General features: G+C 36.6%; 1 protein-coding gene and 1 pseudogene across 1 annotated transcript in view; one reads left to right on the forward strand and one right to left on the reverse strand.

Moving 5' to 3' along the window:
* The window catches only part of LOC112830756 (U1 small nuclear ribonucleoprotein A pseudogene), a 68,131-nt pseudogene extending 58,533 nt beyond the window's left edge, over nt 1-9,598 (reverse strand).
* Nucleotides 1-17,181, forward strand: part of HPSE2 (heparanase 2 (inactive)) — a 681,364-nt gene that overhangs the window by 69,109 nt on the left and 595,074 nt on the right. Inside the window, exon 3 of the mRNA XM_025880833.1 lies at nt 1,519-1,680. Within this exon, the coding sequence (XP_025736618.1) occupies nt 1,519-1,680 (162 nt within the window). The remainder of the gene's footprint in view (nt 1-1,518; nt 1,681-17,181) is intronic.

The raw sequence follows: 17,181 nt of genomic DNA on the forward strand, positions 1-17,181 counted from the left end.
TAGGGTTTGGGTCAGCTAGTTAACAATACCTGCCACATTCATAGGATTATTGGAAGGATTCAATTATACAGTGTAATAAGTTCTCTCATTCTATTGATGGTCTTAAAAACTAGAGTGTATCTTGAATTAATTTATTCTACTTTTGTATTCAAGCCTCAGAAAATCTATGAGTAGTTACTTGAATGTTAAATGAGTTCACTTTATTGCCTACAGTCTAGAAATTGGCATAAATAGGTTTAGGAATAAATACTGCATTGTTTCCAACCAGCTCCCCTGTTTTCAACCAAGATTAAGAACCATTCCCACATCTGGCTAATCTTTGTGTAACATACATCCTAACCCTCATTGTCATGGGTTTGTATTTATATCTGGGCTTCTCTGTTAGGGCTATGTTGATTGGTTTGAAGATTATTTGTCTAGAACAGTGTCCCATCTTTCATGCCACATGCCCTATTTTCTCTTTGAGCATTGCTGAAAGAACCAAATCTTTCCTATTGGTACAATTAACATGGGTATTACTTTTTTCCCTTCCAAAGCCATTGGTGTCAACAGTGGCAGAGCAGTGATTATTATTATTATTATTATTATTATTTTTAGCATTTTCTCCTAAAGTCCTTCAATTTGCTGCACAAAACTTGGAAGTTCCTAGAGCTGTCATCCAGATTGCTGCTGATAAACATCATTTGTTTCAATGATAATCAGCTGAATTATATCTTAATTTGTAAAATAAACAAATAACTTTAGGGCATCAAAGCTCCCTAGTAATTGGGAAACATTCTAGGAGAATGTTTGTTTTGAGGAAGACCATTTTCTGGAGGATACTTCTGCTTTGGGTGAAAATCATACTGAAGAATAAAAAGCAGCCTGTCACTAATGGGGAAATAATTGGGAAAGAGGCAGATCTGTGAAGTGACTCTAGCCCTCCTCTTGCTTTCTTCAGTGACCCACAAAATACTTATAGATTTAAAGAGTTATTTATGAGTCAGAATGTAGCCAGAGGCTCATGAGAGATGGCAGGAGAAATCCTGAGCAGCTAACCCACAGAGTGACAGCCCTAATTTGAGCTCAATGGGCTAGCTGGGAGGTAAATTTGAAAATAGGCCACATATCCTGAATATTCATGCAGGAGCTATCACCTGGTCCTACAGCATGAGGTAGAGGAAATAATCATAGTCACTAGTGTTCAGACAAAGTTGTTAAGAAAAGGCCCTGGGAAGTGCATAAGTCCTAGAGGTGAGCTGAGAGTAGAATGGAGGAGTGAGAACCTTAAATGAGGTCACAGTGAGTAATAAAATGGAAATTGCCAAAGAATTTGGAAATGACCAGAGAAACTTGCAGAATGTATCATGAAGTTGGAGGCTCTTCAGGTTTATTACTTACGAATCTCTTCATTCTGATGAAATACTGGTAGTTTATAAATTCTGTCATTTTGGGTGAAACAAGACTTTGATGTGTATATGGTTTTTTGTTTTTTTGTTTTGTTTTGTTTTTGCTGCCTGCATTTATTTCTTTTTGTAGACATTGTTCGAAGTGATGTTGCCCTGGATAAACAGAAAGGCTGCAAGATTGCTCAGCACCCTGATGTTATGCTGGAGCTCCAACGGGAGAAGGCAGCTCAGATGCATCTTGTTCTTCTAAAGGAGCAATTCTCTAATACTTACAGTAATCTCATATTAACAGGTAAGGCTATTGGAGTCATCTGGAATCTTAGAGTATTATAGATTGTTGGCCTCCATTTGTTAACAACTTGATGCCTGGGAGACATTAAAGGGGCTCTAGATGAGCCCACATCTGTCTGTCTCCTCCACTATATCCCTTTTTAAATTGTGGTGACTTTTGTCTTCCTATAAAAAATATTTCTTGTAGTTTACAGATGTATTTTGGCTTGAGGTTATAGGCAACTCAGCATGTGTGTTCTCAAAAGACAGAACCAATGGAAACCTAATGAAGCCTTATAAAAATATGACTTTTTAGATGTGTGCCAGTAGATTTGAAAGAATTACTAAATTTGGTGTCTAAGAAGCAGCTATTTTCCTCTTTCTGTGTATGCCCTTTCTATGAACCCAGTGAACATAAAGATGAAATGTAAAAGAGATAATGATCCACAGGCTGAGCTGAGAATGTTCTATTCCTGGTGGAGTTTGAAAATATCTGGAGAATTTGATTTTCTTTTTAAGAGCAAAGAGGCTATGAGACAGCCATACTCCCTTACATCCTTGGTTCAAGGAGGGAAGTGAATTTGTGTGAGAGCTCAAAGGAGAAGCAACTTTTTGCAGGGCTGCCTGAAAACTTGGCTGGTAAAGAGCATGTGAGTTGCATGCTTTTGTCAAACTGGAGAAGATTCTAATAGCAGACTCTCATGTGAGAATCATGGAGGACTTGAGATGGACTAAGAAGAGCTGTTTAAGTTACCTCCATTGTCTTGAGGGCATGCAAGGCATACCTGCATATATTGATCTAAATAAAGTTTAACAAATCAAAAGTGTCTGTTTCCCCTTGTTTATGAATATTTAAAAAATAAAGAGATGGAATGTCTGACAGGCTATGAACATCTCACACTTATTTTTGTATACTCCAAGTTAGGAAAATTTTAACTTTTTTTTACAGGCTTCCTGGCATTTCACCAGGAATTGCTGAGTGGCAACCAAATTGTTTTGCTTTAGAAAAGGCACAAGTCTCTTCCAACTTTTCATCTTGTACCTGGTGGAAAACCCAACAGCACGAGATGAAAGCCAGATTTAAATGTGGCTTTGGTGAGCAGAGAAGAGGATTATGGATTTCATAAGTATAGGCCTTGTTTTTTTGCCCTTTGATAGGTCATTAAGGAGGGAAAACTCAAAAGTGATTTATGGCCAATGAATTATTTCCCTAAGTTGGTTAATGACACTGTTTAAGTTTAGATGTTTGGGAAGAACATAGATTTTTATCCAAATTTCTTTATTCTGTCTCAGTACTTACATGTACTTAGTATTTTCAAATTCAGTTATTAGAAATGAAATATTTTTATTCCATTCTTATTTTAATTTTAGGTCCATATTAAAGAGGTCAGCCCCCATGTTCTTTAATGTGGCATAGAAAGGGCTTAAAGTAATTCTAACCCTAAACTGTGGATCCAGATTGTAGCTTGAAGGCATATTATCTTTGAAAACACAAGTGTTCTATTGAGTTCAATGGAATCTTTTCTAATTCTCAGTAACATAATCCCTTTGGATGTTTATTCGCAGTTCAAACTGTTGGAATCAACATTGTCAACTTTTACCCTGACAACTTGCTTACTTTCCACTAAACAAACTTACCCTAGAGAAGAGCCTCTTTCCTGCTCTTACTTCTCCCAAGCTGCTTCAAAGAGTCCTCAGGCATTTTCCACATTTTTCACCCAAATGCGTGTACAGAGGTGGTACCTTGCTGCAGACAGAGCATTTGGTGTGCCCCAGTTTGTTTACATGAAAGTTCACAAGGTTTTGGTTCCAGGTGTTGGGAAGAGATGGAGTCATTTCAATTTAGCACCAATGATAAAACTATTTTAATGTCCTTGAACCGAGTCTTTGATTTTACACAGTGTGGTTTCCTAATTGTTATGAAGTTTAATCCTTGATTTCTTGTATAAATTTTGAGAACATGGTCTCCAGACAGCTAAACATAATATTTAAACATAACTAAACTAACTTTTGTAAATATTTCCCTTTTCAGTGATGAATGTATATTGGTAAGGAGGGTGAGGTTGAAGGGGCAGAGACCTCTCAAATGAAGTGACTTTCTTTACCAACATGTTCAGAACACCTACTCTAGGATTTCTGCTTGGTGATGTTCTACTTATTTTGTATAACTCTGGCATAATATTTGAAATGTCTGCAATGAAAGTATTTATGTGGAACAGGATGAGGAAACTGGGCCTCCAAAAATCTCAGAAAGAGCTCATTTTCTTCAAACTTCTGCCCTCCTCTCAACCCTTCTTCTCAATTCTTTACATAAATAATTATATAATTATTTATTTCATGTATATGGGTAGCAGGGTATCATAATTGTTTCCTGGTCAGTTGTGGTATATTCTTTATTTTAAAATTGGATAACTAAGATCATAGTATGGGAAAAAGTTAATAAAGTCAGCATAGTAGAAAATTGATAAAGTGAAATGTCAGAGTTAAAAGCATATTAAAAATGATGGTTGTTGCCCTCCACTTCACTAGCACGCCCTCATTCTTAGATATTCCCTCTTTGGCTGATGTTACTATCAGCGTTGAGGTGAGAGGCATGCCTTCATACTCTGCATTCCAGCTCATGATCTTTCTTAAACAGCTACTCCTCAGATGCTGGCAAATGATATTCTAGGTCTTCTGACCAATCAATAAAAGGAAACAGCTCTGCAGTCCTTAGTGACAGCCCAGTTAACAGAAACTAATAACAATTCTTTAATGTGTATATCTTATTGACGTATTCCTCCTTACATCATAGTTTTGGAAAAGTGGATTGTATTTTTGCATGGTATTAAACATGTCTTAATGTTTTCATGCAAATGATTTACATAGCAATGGAAATAATGTTAGCCCCACATAATCTAGAGGGTTTTTGAAATAAACTCCAAGGTTTTGGGAAGGTGATGGAGTAATACCAATAGAACATCAGTGATAGAACTATTTTAACTGGTGACAAGTAACACGCTGCACTTTTCACACTGACTCACAGTGCATGGATGTATGCTTCTGTAGCTTCCAGTTTGTCCCAGAGCTTTTAAGAAAGAACAGGGATTGTTCTTCCATTTCTTTGTGTTCTCATGATTCTTAATGTAATAATGTTCTATATATTTGTTGGAAATGTTCTGCTGTGTATATGATGAATGAATTCACTTGAGATAATTTTGACAGCTAATTAATAACTTTTATAGGTTCAGATTCAATTATTCATTTCCCCTCACCTTGCCCCACTCCCATACTTTTTGAGGTGTAGATTCACCTTTTGTGGTAGATTCCTATAATCAACTGAAAAAGTCAGCCTTAAGGGGCAATGTATTTTCTAGGATTTTGTTTAGAACGTAAGCTTCTGGAGGGCAAGCAATGTTATAATTGTACAGCATTCTGCATAAATGAGGTCAAATTTAAACAAAATTTATTTGTGATGTGAAGTCATAGTCAAGCCTCTATAACCAGGCAGCCTGAACGGAAACTATTATAAATGGATGGCATTAGCTAAGATGCTTTCCAATGAGGACTCTTCTCATGTTAATTGCTGCCACTTTTTGTTTTGTACCTCCTCTTTCAGTCTTAGATTCCAAAGTGGATTGGGATACCTATGGTCAGCTTTACTGTGTTACTGTGGCAAATGAATTGAGCAAAAGAAGCTCATACTTCCCTGTTGTGGCCTATTCTTCTAACTTTAGTTGAACAAAGGGCTCAAATCAATGGAAGGAGAACTGTTCTTTCAGTTCCCATAAATCATAATTGCTCAGAGGACTGTTTCCAGGTCTTTTAAATTATTTGCATTACATTCTGTGGTATTAAATATAACTTTAACCATTTCTCTGTCAATGTACATTAATTTATATGTTGAAACGTTTATTTCTGTAGAGTAGATTTCTCAATGTGGGATGTCTGGGTCAAAAGGTTTGTATTTTTAAATCTTATAAAATCAGGGTTTTTGTGGTATAATTTATAAGAAACAATAAATTTTGACAAATGTATATATCATAGAGTCAAAGAGCCACCCCCACCATCAAGATACAGGTTTCCCTCGCCCTAGAAGTTCCCGCGTCTCCCTTTGCAATCTCCTTTCCCTCCCTTCAGTCTTTAGTTGTATCTGGTCTGATATTTGTTCCTAAATGTCATATAAATGGAATAATAAAGTGGTTGTGTGTCTGATTTCTTTCACTTATCATAATTCTTTTTGAGATTCATTCACTTGTTGCATATATCAGCATTTCATTCCTTTTTATTGCTGAGTAATTTTTAATGTTGTGAACATGCTACAACTTTTTATCCATTTCTCTGTTGGTTTGTTTCTAGTTTTTAGTGATTATGAATAAAGCCACTATAAACATTTGCTCTCAGCTCTTTGTGTTAATGTATTTTTTCTTTTTCTTAGGTAGTACAGTACCTAGGAGTGGGAATGATTGGTTTCATGGTGTCTGTTTTAACTTAAAAGAAGCTGTCAGATTGTTTTTCAAAGTGGCTGAAGCTATCTTGTATTCCAGTAGGATGTGAGAGTTCTAGTTTATCCACATTTTTCCAACAATTAGTATTGTCTGTCATTTAAATTTTAGCTACTCTAGTGAATATATAGTAGTGTCTTGTGGTTTTAATTTGCAATTTACCTTATGACTAATGGTATTGAACATCTCTCATGTGTTTATTTGCCATCTATATATCTTCTTTGGTAAAGTGTTTTAAGCCTTTTGCCCATTTAAAAAAAATAATGAGTTTTGTTTTCTTACTATTGAGTTTTGAGAGTTCTGTATATATTTTGGGCTACAGGTCCTTTTTCAGATATGTGATTTGCAATTTTTTTTTTCTGTGACTGTTTCCTTTTTTTTTTTTTTTTAGAGTGCGGAGGGGCAGAGGGTGAGGGAGAAAGAGAATCTTTTTTTTCTTTTTAAGGAGGGGGAGTGGGGAGGGTAGGAGCAGAGGGAGAGAGAGAATCTTAAGCAGGGCTCCTCATGCCCAGTGCAGAGCCCAATGTCAGGCTCGACCTCACAACCCTGAGATCATGACCAGAGCTGAAATCAAGAGTCAGATGCTTAACTGACTGAGCCACCCAGACGCCCTGTCTTTTTCTTTTTTTTTTTTTTTCAGATTTTATTTACTTATTTGAGAGAGACAGAGATAGTGAGAGAGAGCACGAGCAGGGAGGAGAGGGATGCAGGGCTCCATCCCATCATCCCTGGGATGCTGACCTGAGCTGAAGACAGATGCTTAACCAGCTGAGCCACCCAGGTGCCCTGTCTTTTTCTTTTCTTTTTTTTATTTTTTTAACAGTTTCTTTTAGAGAGCAGAGTCTTAATTTTGATGAAGTCCGATTTATGAATTTTTTTTGGTTTGTACTTAAAATTGTGATGCACCTTGCCAGATAATTTTCAGAAAAGATTATAGCAATTCCCATTCCCACAAGCAGTGTATGAGAGCAGTTATTTCCTGGCATTCTCATTAGCAATGGGATCAGTGTTCTTTTCAGTCTTTCTCAGCCTAACAGGTGAGAACTATTATCTCACTGTTGCAATTTTCTGGTGATAGCCGGAGAGAGTATATTTTCACACATTTATTGTTGATTTGCATTTTGTTTTGTGAGTTACTTATTCATATTCTTTGTCCTTTTTTTTTTAATTGGTGTTGATCAGTTTGTGAGTACTGTTTGTGAATTAGGAATGTTAATCCTTTGTCATATGTATTGCAAACCATTTTCCTGATAGCATTCATCTTTTTACTCTGTTTTTAATTTAGAGCTTTAATTTCTTACTATAACTGGAATTTATGTTTATATTAGTGTGATGTAAGTATATCACATTATTTTCTTCCAAACTATGAATGCAGTTTTTAAAATAAAACATTCTTTTACCACTAAATTGAAACATATATGTTATATATTATACTCCCACATATATGTGCCCCTGTTTCTGAACTGTATTTTCTGTCATTTTTCTATTCTTTATTTCTGTGCCAATGCTATACTGTTTTGATATCTGGTAAGGTTTATTAACCACTCTCTCATTCCCCCCCCCAAGGTTTTCATAGCTATTCTCATATAATTACTTTTTGAAATGAGTTTCTCATTTCTTCCAGTTCAATAATACTCATCACTGGATTCTGATTGGAATTGTATTCAATTTATATCCTGATTTGGAGGGGATTGATATTTTTCTGATATTAAGTCTTCCACTTAAAAATATGTTACATCTCTTTACTTGTTCATTTCTTGTTTTATGTCATTTAAAAATATTTCATAAATTTTTTTCCTGTATCTTTTTTGTTTAACTTATTCTTTAATATTTTATACCTTTGCTAATGTTGAGAGTGAATTTCTTTCTCTTTATAACTTATTTCCAGTGTAAGAAAGAAGCTGTTGATCAAAGACAAAGGTAGATTTTGGTCTCTTTTCTAAATTTTACCAAGTATTTTCTATTTAATTTCTAAAAACCTCACAAACAATATTGAAAAATAGTGATAATGTTTGCTTTTCACATTTCAGTGAAATGACTTCATTATTTCATGTGCATAAACGTCTGAGTATTTATCCACTAAAACTAATACTTTAAAGTAAAAATATATTTTTTCAAAATGAGAGCAACTTTATTATTTTTATGATTATAGTAGAGATAAAAATATTTTTATTAATATACTTTTAGACAGCTCTATCCATATACTCATATACATAAGCTATAAACATATAGGAAACACATACCAGTTTATACAAACCAAGTAATGTAATACATGCCTATTATTTGTAACATTCTTTCTCAATATTTTGTGAACATCTTTCTATATCAAAGAATATAGGCTTATATTCTTTTTTTTTTTTTACCTCAAAAAAACCATTTTAATTCCAACCTAACAGCGCCAGGTGCAATGTCTGGGGACAGACTCTGGGTACAATGCTGTGTGGCGATCACTCACACACACAGGGCTCTGAGAAGGCCCCCGAGGGGGACTTACCTTCAGGGGGCTGAGCCAAGGGGGGGAAGGGGTGGCCCCAGAACAGGGGGCAGGGGCAGGCAGGGGGAAAATGTGCTACTTCTTGGCAAAGGAGATCTTCATGGCATTGTTCTGGGTGATCTTGAAGCCCTGCAGTGCGTCACGAGCAGCCCCTGCCTGTACCTCATTGTCAAATTCCACAAAGGCAATGTCGTGCCGCCCAGGGACCAGTTGGACCTCCTTGAAGCCAGGGAACTGGTTGAGAAGCATGGACAGCATGAGCTCGTTGGTCTCCTCGGGCAAGTTGGTGAGGAATAAGATGTGATTTGGTGGATTTTCTGAAAGAGGCTGAGCAGGCGGCACCTGCCCCGGCATAAGCTGGCGGGATCTGGCCAGGAGCCAGGCCTAGAGGTGGGATCATGCCAGGAGGCGGCATGTAGGGAGGCTGGCCAGGCATGTGGTGCATGATGCGGGGCGCCTGGGTCATCGGGGGCATGCCTGGGACAGGCCCCTGGACAGCCCCCACCACGGGGGCGGCTGTCCCACCCTGTACGGCCTTCTTGGCCGCTGGGGTCTCCTGGCTCTTGGGCTTCCTCTTCTCCCGTTTGTGGTCCCGCTCCACGAAGGTGCCCTTCATCTTGGCAATGATATACGAGTGAGTCTTGGCATACTGAATGCGCATGGGCTTGTCGTAGAAGGGGAAACCCTGCATGGAGCGCAGGGCATTGGTGGCGCTGCTGACCTCCTTGAAAATGACAAATGCCTGGCCCTTCATCTTCAGGCTTCGGGAAACCAGGATATCCAGGATCTGGCCAAACTGGGAGAAGATGGCGTAGAGGGACTTCTTCAGCTCATCCTTCTTGATCTTCTCGTTGAGAATGTTGATATAAATAGTGTGGTTGGGGTGGGTCTCCGGAACTGCCATGGAGAGAGATGCCGAGGTAGAGCTGAAAGAAGGAAAAAAGGTAACTTCAGCCCTGGGTTTCTCCAAATCCTCTGCCCCAAAGCGGTCTTAACGGACTGCTCAGGGATCTTCCTTCCAGGAGGAAGTCAGGAGAGGCGGGAAGGAGGCACAGCTTGGAAAACAGAGCGAAAGGAGGACTGCTTCCGCTCCCCCGCGTGGTAGAGGGAGATCTCCTAGGCTTATATTCTTTTTAATGGCTACATTAGAATTGTTTTATGGGTATATTGTAATTATTTAACTGATCTTTTATTGATAGACATCATGGTTGTCTTTAATTTTTCATGATTTTAAACAGTGCTGTGATGAACATCATTACATATGTATCTTTGTACACTTTCTAGAAGTATGGATGCTATGTCAAAGGAATGAACATTTAAACTTTTGATACATTTAGTAAGTGGACTTTTTTTGTAAATAGTAAATGGACTTTTAGGAAGGTCATGTCAATTTATACTTACACCAACAGTGCGTTAGAGAAAACTAATTTGTTTTTTGCTATCACCGATTATTTTCTTTTTATATGTGTTAGTGTAATAGATTATAATTGATATGACATTGTTTCTAATTATAGTTCATTGATTACTAATGAGGTTAACTGTCATTTTTATTTCTTCTACGAATTGTCTATTCTTTAGCCCACTTTATTGGGTTATTGGTCAATTTCTTATTGAATTATAAGATCCTTTTTATATATCAGTGATAGTAATCCTTTGTCATGTATATTCCAAAAAAAGTATTCTTGGGCTTTTAAAATTTATTTTTGTTGAGTGCATAGTTTAGTAGTCTTTAAATTTTGTTTTTGTTTTCTGTATTTCTCTTCCTCAGTGTTCCTCCCTGGCAGGCTAGCAGTTTGGCTATGGTCTCTATTGCCCTTGGTGTTCCTAGCTCAACCAGGTTTTATCACGGTGTGTAGTTCTACTCTGCGATGATATCTGGGGTCTTGTGCATCCAGCCTCTGGGCCACATGGCTTGCCTGAATTCTAGGTGTCTTGCAGCCCCTCTCACCACTTCTCCCTGGCAACTTCCCATCAACTCTTGTCTCTGGGCAGCAGGTTAGCAGTGTTGTTTTATTTTGTTTTTCCACTTAGTGAGTCTGGCTCTGGTTTTCCATCTCTCCCAGGGCACTTTTTATCTGCATTATCTCTTAGCAGTCAAACTACTGTGACATCACTCTGACAGTGATGAGGTTGACAGGTTTGGAACAGAGACTACTTTAGATATGGCAGTCAGGGAAGGCCTCTCTTAGCTGAGACTTTCCAGCTGTGTAATCCGTCATTAGTATTTTCTAAGCATCAGTGTCCCCATCATTAATAGGTTGGCAGTAATATATGCATTGCTTTTCTTTTTGGAGTTACTTTTGGGAATCATTGTCTCAGAGTATGTTATAACTAGAGAAATAGTGTTCTGATCTGTGTTTGAATAATAAGATAACAAATGTGAAATACTTTATAAATGAATCTGCTTCATGTCTTTATTAATGAAGGAATCACAGTGGTCCCTTGGTGCAGAAATACATAAGTAGTTGAGCAATTTTTAATTCTACCTAGTTATGTTCGTGCAACGTGTGAGCTTTGGAATCAGACAGTCTGCGTTTGACTCTAGAACAGCCGCTTACTAGCTTTCTTATTTTGGGCAAATTTTTATCCTCTCTTTAGCTTTGATTTCCTCAGGCATAAAATGGTGTTTGTATCTTACATATCTCAGAGAATTATTTGAGGATTAAATGAGATTGTGTGCATAATGCTTTAGCACAGTGCCCTCGTGTACAGTAAGTATCCCATATTTGTTAGATTTATTATTGTGATTAATTTTACTATATTTTCAAATGCAAATATTACTCTTGGGTAGCTCAGTTTCTTTTCTGGTACTGAAATTTGTCTGTTTTTACAACGTCAGTTGACGAAATATGGTAAGATAAAACCAATTGGAAACTATTTTGAGCTCTGCTGTTAACTTGTGGTAACTTCATGATAAATCTCCCTACCGCTCTGAACCTTGGATTTTTCAGTTATCTAGGATGTGTGTAAGCATCAGTAAAATAAAGCACAAAGAGTCACTCAGTTTCCTAGAAAAGAAATGTCTGAAAACATGTCGTGTGGGAAGCATTGTTCATAATTTTTTGGTTAAGCATTTTGAGTTCCTTGAAGGCATGACACTAACTAGATGACTATTACTTGGTATTAGACTTTTCCTGATTATCCTAACATGAAGCTCTGATACTGAGCAGGACAGAAATTAGGTGGTATTCTACATATTAGAATGAGTCTAATGCTGTTATCAACATAATGAAATGTCTACATAAAAGTCAGTGACCATATACAAGCACACAACCATGAGGTTAAATAAATGACTAGAAGTTCCCCTTTCCTCTAGCTGCTTTATGGTTGTTTTTTTTTTTTAAAAGATTTTATTTATTTATTTGACAGAGAGAGAGAGAGAGAGTGAGAGCGCACAAGTGGGGAGGGGGTGGTAGGGAGAGGGAGAAGCAGGCCCTCATGGAGCAGGGAGCCTGATGTGGGGCTCAATCCCAGGACCCCAGGATCACGACCTGAGCTGAAGGCAGACATTTAACCAACTGAGCCACCCAGGCATCCTGCTTTATGGTTTTAAGTACAAAGATACACTCAGTTGCTGGTAGGTCCTCTTATGAACCATCACATAAGTGAGAAAAATGTTTTTTACAAACTCAGTTTCTTATTCTTAGATTTAACAAACATAAAATTACGTTTCAGTAAATATGATAAGAAAATACATAACATAAAAAGGATATAATTATGCAAACATTACATTTTGTTCTATTGACAATTAGTATAATCACTAAAGGATATCTTTAAAAAGTGCTCCTGTGGGCACCTGGGTGGCTCAGTTGGTTAAGCGACTGCCTTCGGCTCAGGTCATGATCCTGGAGTCCGGGGATCGAGTCCCGCATCGGGTTCCCTGAGTCTGCTTCTCCCATCTCTCATTCTCACTCTCTCAAATAAATAAATAAATAAAATCTTTAAAAAAATGTGCTCATGTTCTGCTTCTCTCAAAATTAGATTTGGGAGCATCAGTTGATTTCTCTGCCAAGCTGATGCAAGCTTTGTCTGTGTGAATCACAGAATGAACTTCCTTGTCGGCAGGAGTATTTGTATTAGGGAACATGCAGAAATGATGATTATTTTTTGCTTTTCAAACATAGTCTGTAAAAGATGATGTAGGAAGGAGTCCTTTGAATTCATTTTAACTTTAGTTCTCCTGTTCTCTTACTATGAAAGCAGTTTCTCCTACATTCCTTCAGTTAGGCTGATGGCATCACATCAAACATAATTGAATAAAAGTGATTTTTTTGGACAATGAATTAAATGCTGACAGTTCTGTGAAGGTCTGGTTGAACCCGGTGGTGTGTTTTAGAGTATTTAGGTCAGTGATCTCCAAGGATGAGGCAGGTTTGGAAAAGGGTGTATAAGCACTCCAGGAGATGTGCAGATAAAACCCCATTGAGTGGAAGAGTTTTGCTAATAATTAATTACTGTCAGATAATTATTAGTTTTATACATTTTTATTCTGAGAATGGAATATTTTCATAATTGGGAGGAATTGATAATGTACATCATCTGTTAGTTTATTTTCAGTGTATTTCAACGTGCTGCAGTTCACATGTGCCCAGTTAAGTGGATTTAAAGAGATTTTTTAAAAAAAGAAATTGGATTAAATATGGTTCTAGTAATGCCAGCACAAAGGAACAAAAAGAAAATTGCAAAGCTGATGGTTTGTCTTTTTTTTTTAAGTTTTATTTATATTCCACTTTTAACATACTGAGTAATATGTTTCAGGTGTACAATTTAGTGATTCAACACTTACATACAATCTTTTTCAGTCACATAATTTGGTAAAAATAATCTGAAAAGAAGTTATCCAAAAAATTTCTGAATTATCAAGAAGACTATTTGAAAATTGTAATTAATTGAATTTATATATTATTTTCAATAATGTGTCTTATTGAAAGTTTTTTAATGTCCAGATATTATTATTACTATTTTTTAAATAGGAGAAAAAAAGGATTTTGAATCATTATCAAAATAAAACAACTTTAAAATATTGCTTATTTAATTTTTAGCTGATTAATTAGGAGTTTCTATTTTGACCTATGTTTTGTAATATAACTAAAATACAATTGCAATAAGTGCATCTGTAATATATGTATGTATTACATATATGCAATTATATATTTCATATATATTAATACTTATATATGGATGATTTATGATAAAAATGTTTTACTCATATACAATCAAAAAAATTTGGAGACCAACCTATGAAGTTCTTTGTTCCTCAAAGTAGTGTAAGAGGGTAGATGTGAGCAGGAACTTTAGGGTTAAACAGACCCAGGTTTTGATCCTGTGCTGACCATGTACTAGTTGTGTGGAGCTTGGGCAACTACTTCATCTCATTCCCATTTTTGAAATAGGGAAGGTAATATTTTACATGGTTTGTGAGGTTTAGATTAATATTTTGAAGTGCTTAATACAGAGCCATACACTCAATGAGCGTTAGTTATGTTGTGTTATAATTATTATGTTGTTATATTACTAAAGAGATTGTCCTTCAGGGAATCTTCCATAAATAAGCTCATGTCTTGTGTACTATCACAATGCAAAGTGAAAAAGAGCTAAATAGATTTCAAAAGAAGCAAGTCCTTAAGTTTTATGATTGTTGTCAGGACTAAAGTTTTTCATGCATCTGGGGTGTGTGTGTGTGTGTGTGTGTGTGTGTGTGTGTGTGTGTGTGTATAAGGGCTGAGGCTTTGGAGGAAGTAGAGTATTTATAGAGATCATAGGTGCATGGGCACATGAACATGCTTGCCACCCTTTTCCCCTAGAACAGCTCTAGTCTCTGTTAGGGTTCTGAAGAGGAGAAATGCAACCATCCTACAATTTCTTTAGTTTTTGGCCTATTTCCTTTGAATGCAATAGCTTCAGCTGTTATAGTTTACCTGTTCCTTTCCTTAGTATGAAGAAAACTCACAGGTCTGCAGATAAAGCTTCACACATAATCTGGGTGAGTGAAAGTATGGTGGGAGTAGGAAGTGATAAATTGTACTCTGCAGCAGGGAAAAATAACATTTTGTTCATTTGGAATAGCCACTTGATTCTCAGGTGATTAATGTTTTAAAATATATTATTGTTACAGTGATTGATGGTTAATATATTAGGGAGATATTTTTAGAGTTGAAAGACCTGGATTTCAGCTTTGCCATTTGCTTCACATGTACCCTGGGACAAGCCTCAGCTTCCTCATTTATAAATTTGGAATCACAGTATCTGCCTTTTGTCAATATTCATTCAACCCATATCTGAGCACCTATCGTGTGCTAGTACTGTGCTGTCCACTGGGGATATGTAGATAAGATTTGATTTGATCCTTGCCCTTCCTGAAAGTATAGTACGATAAGGAGACAAACATGCAAACAGTTGTGGCTCACTGTGATTAGGGCTATATTAGAGGAATAGTCTGGATTGACCTAAGGGAATCAGAAAGGTCTTCAGAAGGAAGTGGTGCTAATGATCTTTGAGTTTTTGCTTTTCCTTAAAAATTCTGGTTAGCACTTATTTCAGAAGTTAAGGACTGTTTGGTAAACTAAAAGGGAAAAGCAAAGGAGCATTTTTTTTCAAACTTGTTGGCAGCCTCTGGTGCTTTCAAATAAAAGAAAATCAGTTTACAAGTAAGTACCTTTTTTTGGGTACACTAGAATTAGAGATGTGTATGTACCTGCAGATGTGGTTTGGAATTAGGCTTGTTGAGCGACTTGGAGGGTCTCAATCTTTCTTTCTTCTTCTGGTTCTTTTTTCTCACCTCTCTCTTTTGCTTGTGTGAGGATATATACATCAGGGCCTCACCTTCTGTTTTCTTCCTCCAGGTTTTAATCTACACTTGTGGCTTGAATTGTCACATAAAGGTAGGTTCTGGTTTTGTGGGATATGTAGTTTATAGAATTTTATTTGCCCTCTTTAAGACAAAGGATACAAAATTATGAACTGAAAATTACACACCAATGTTTATATGGAAAGGTAAAAGACCTAGAATAGCCAAGACAATGCTGAGGAGGAACAAAGTCAGAGGACTGACACTACCCAACTTTAAGACTTGCTGTAAAGTTGTAATCAAGATAATGTGATATTGGTGAAAGAACAGACAAATAGATCATGGGATGGAATAGAGGTCAGGTGTAGACCCACACAAATATCTGATCTGGTCTTTTACAAACTGATCTTTGACAAGAGGAAAGGTAATTCATCCCATTCTGCTGAAACAACTAGACATCCACATTTAAAAAAAAAATCTAGAAACAGACCATTCACCTTCACAGAAATTAACTCAGAATGAATCACAGATCCAAGAGTAAAACATGAAGCTGTAAAACTTCTTGAAGATAACATAGAAGAAAATCTAGGTGACCTTGGGTTTGGTCAATAGCATGAGTTATGAAATGAAAAGTTGAACTTCCTTAAAATTAAGAACTCTTCAAGAGACACTGTAAGAGAATGATCAAGTACGTCCAGAAATCCTCTGTATTCTTAATTTTTAATTTGAGATAATATAAAAAAATTTGATTCATCAAAAAATTATCTGCCTTCTCTCTACATACATTGTGGTATGTATTTCACAAGTGAATTTGTTGATCCTCTACAAACTTGTCAGAGATTTCTGTCTTATGAAAGGAAAAATGACTAATAGTGAAGATTTGAATGATGCTTTTAGGAATCTTTTGGGTAATTTCAATAGAATTTTTGGGTTTCCTAACCCAAATAAAATAAAAGACAGATAGAATAAAAATATTTTTCTTCTATCATCAGGATTTAAGTAAGATGTTCATTTAATCCAGTAAAAGTCTTTTCAATTGCCAACTTCCATATTCCCTGAAAATGGGACTCTGTCATTATATAGAGGAATCTTCTTGATAAATTCTTATTCTTTCCTGAGCATTGAAGTCATATTTCATTTTAGAACAGGGGAGGATGCTTATTATCCTATGTTCCTAGGGCACGGAGATATACCTGTCATGGTGTACCTGTCAAGGGTGGAGCTTCTGTACACACCTTGAGGAGCAGTTTCCACATTGGTCCTGTGGCTGCTCCTCCTTTCTCTTCAGAGGAAACTTTGGGCAGAAGAGCCAACCTGGAGCTGAAAACCAATCTCCTTTTCAAGCGGGACTACTCAAAAGTAGAGCATACACTAAGCAGGAAAGAGTACAGGAAGCTAATGCTAAGGAGAATGCCTTTTTTTCTAAAGTAGCTTCATGATAATATTTTCTTAGGAGAGAAACCCCCAAATTAACATTCTTGTGTCTTCGAGTTAGAGAATTCTATATATGTGTTTAAGAGATGTTTGCTTATGACACAAACTTATTTACTAGCATATGATTTTTGGAGAATAAATTGGCCTGTCTTCCTTAAAGATTATTTTTTATGCTATCTCCATCACATCATTTTCTCCCAGGCCTGTATTTCTTGATTCTCTATAGGAGTAGATTTGCAGAATCTGATTTTCATGGGACCTCACACAACCAGTCTCATATTCAACAATAATGTTTACTACTTTTCTTTCTTTTTTTTTTAAGAT

The sequence above is a fragment of the Callorhinus ursinus genome, unplaced genomic scaffold, assembly GCF_003265705.2.
Source record: "Callorhinus ursinus isolate GAN/ISIS: 27379988/994484 unplaced genomic scaffold, GSC_fseal_2.0 scaffold20, whole genome shotgun sequence".
NCBI lineage: Eukaryota > Metazoa > Chordata > Mammalia > Carnivora > Otariidae > Callorhinus > Callorhinus ursinus.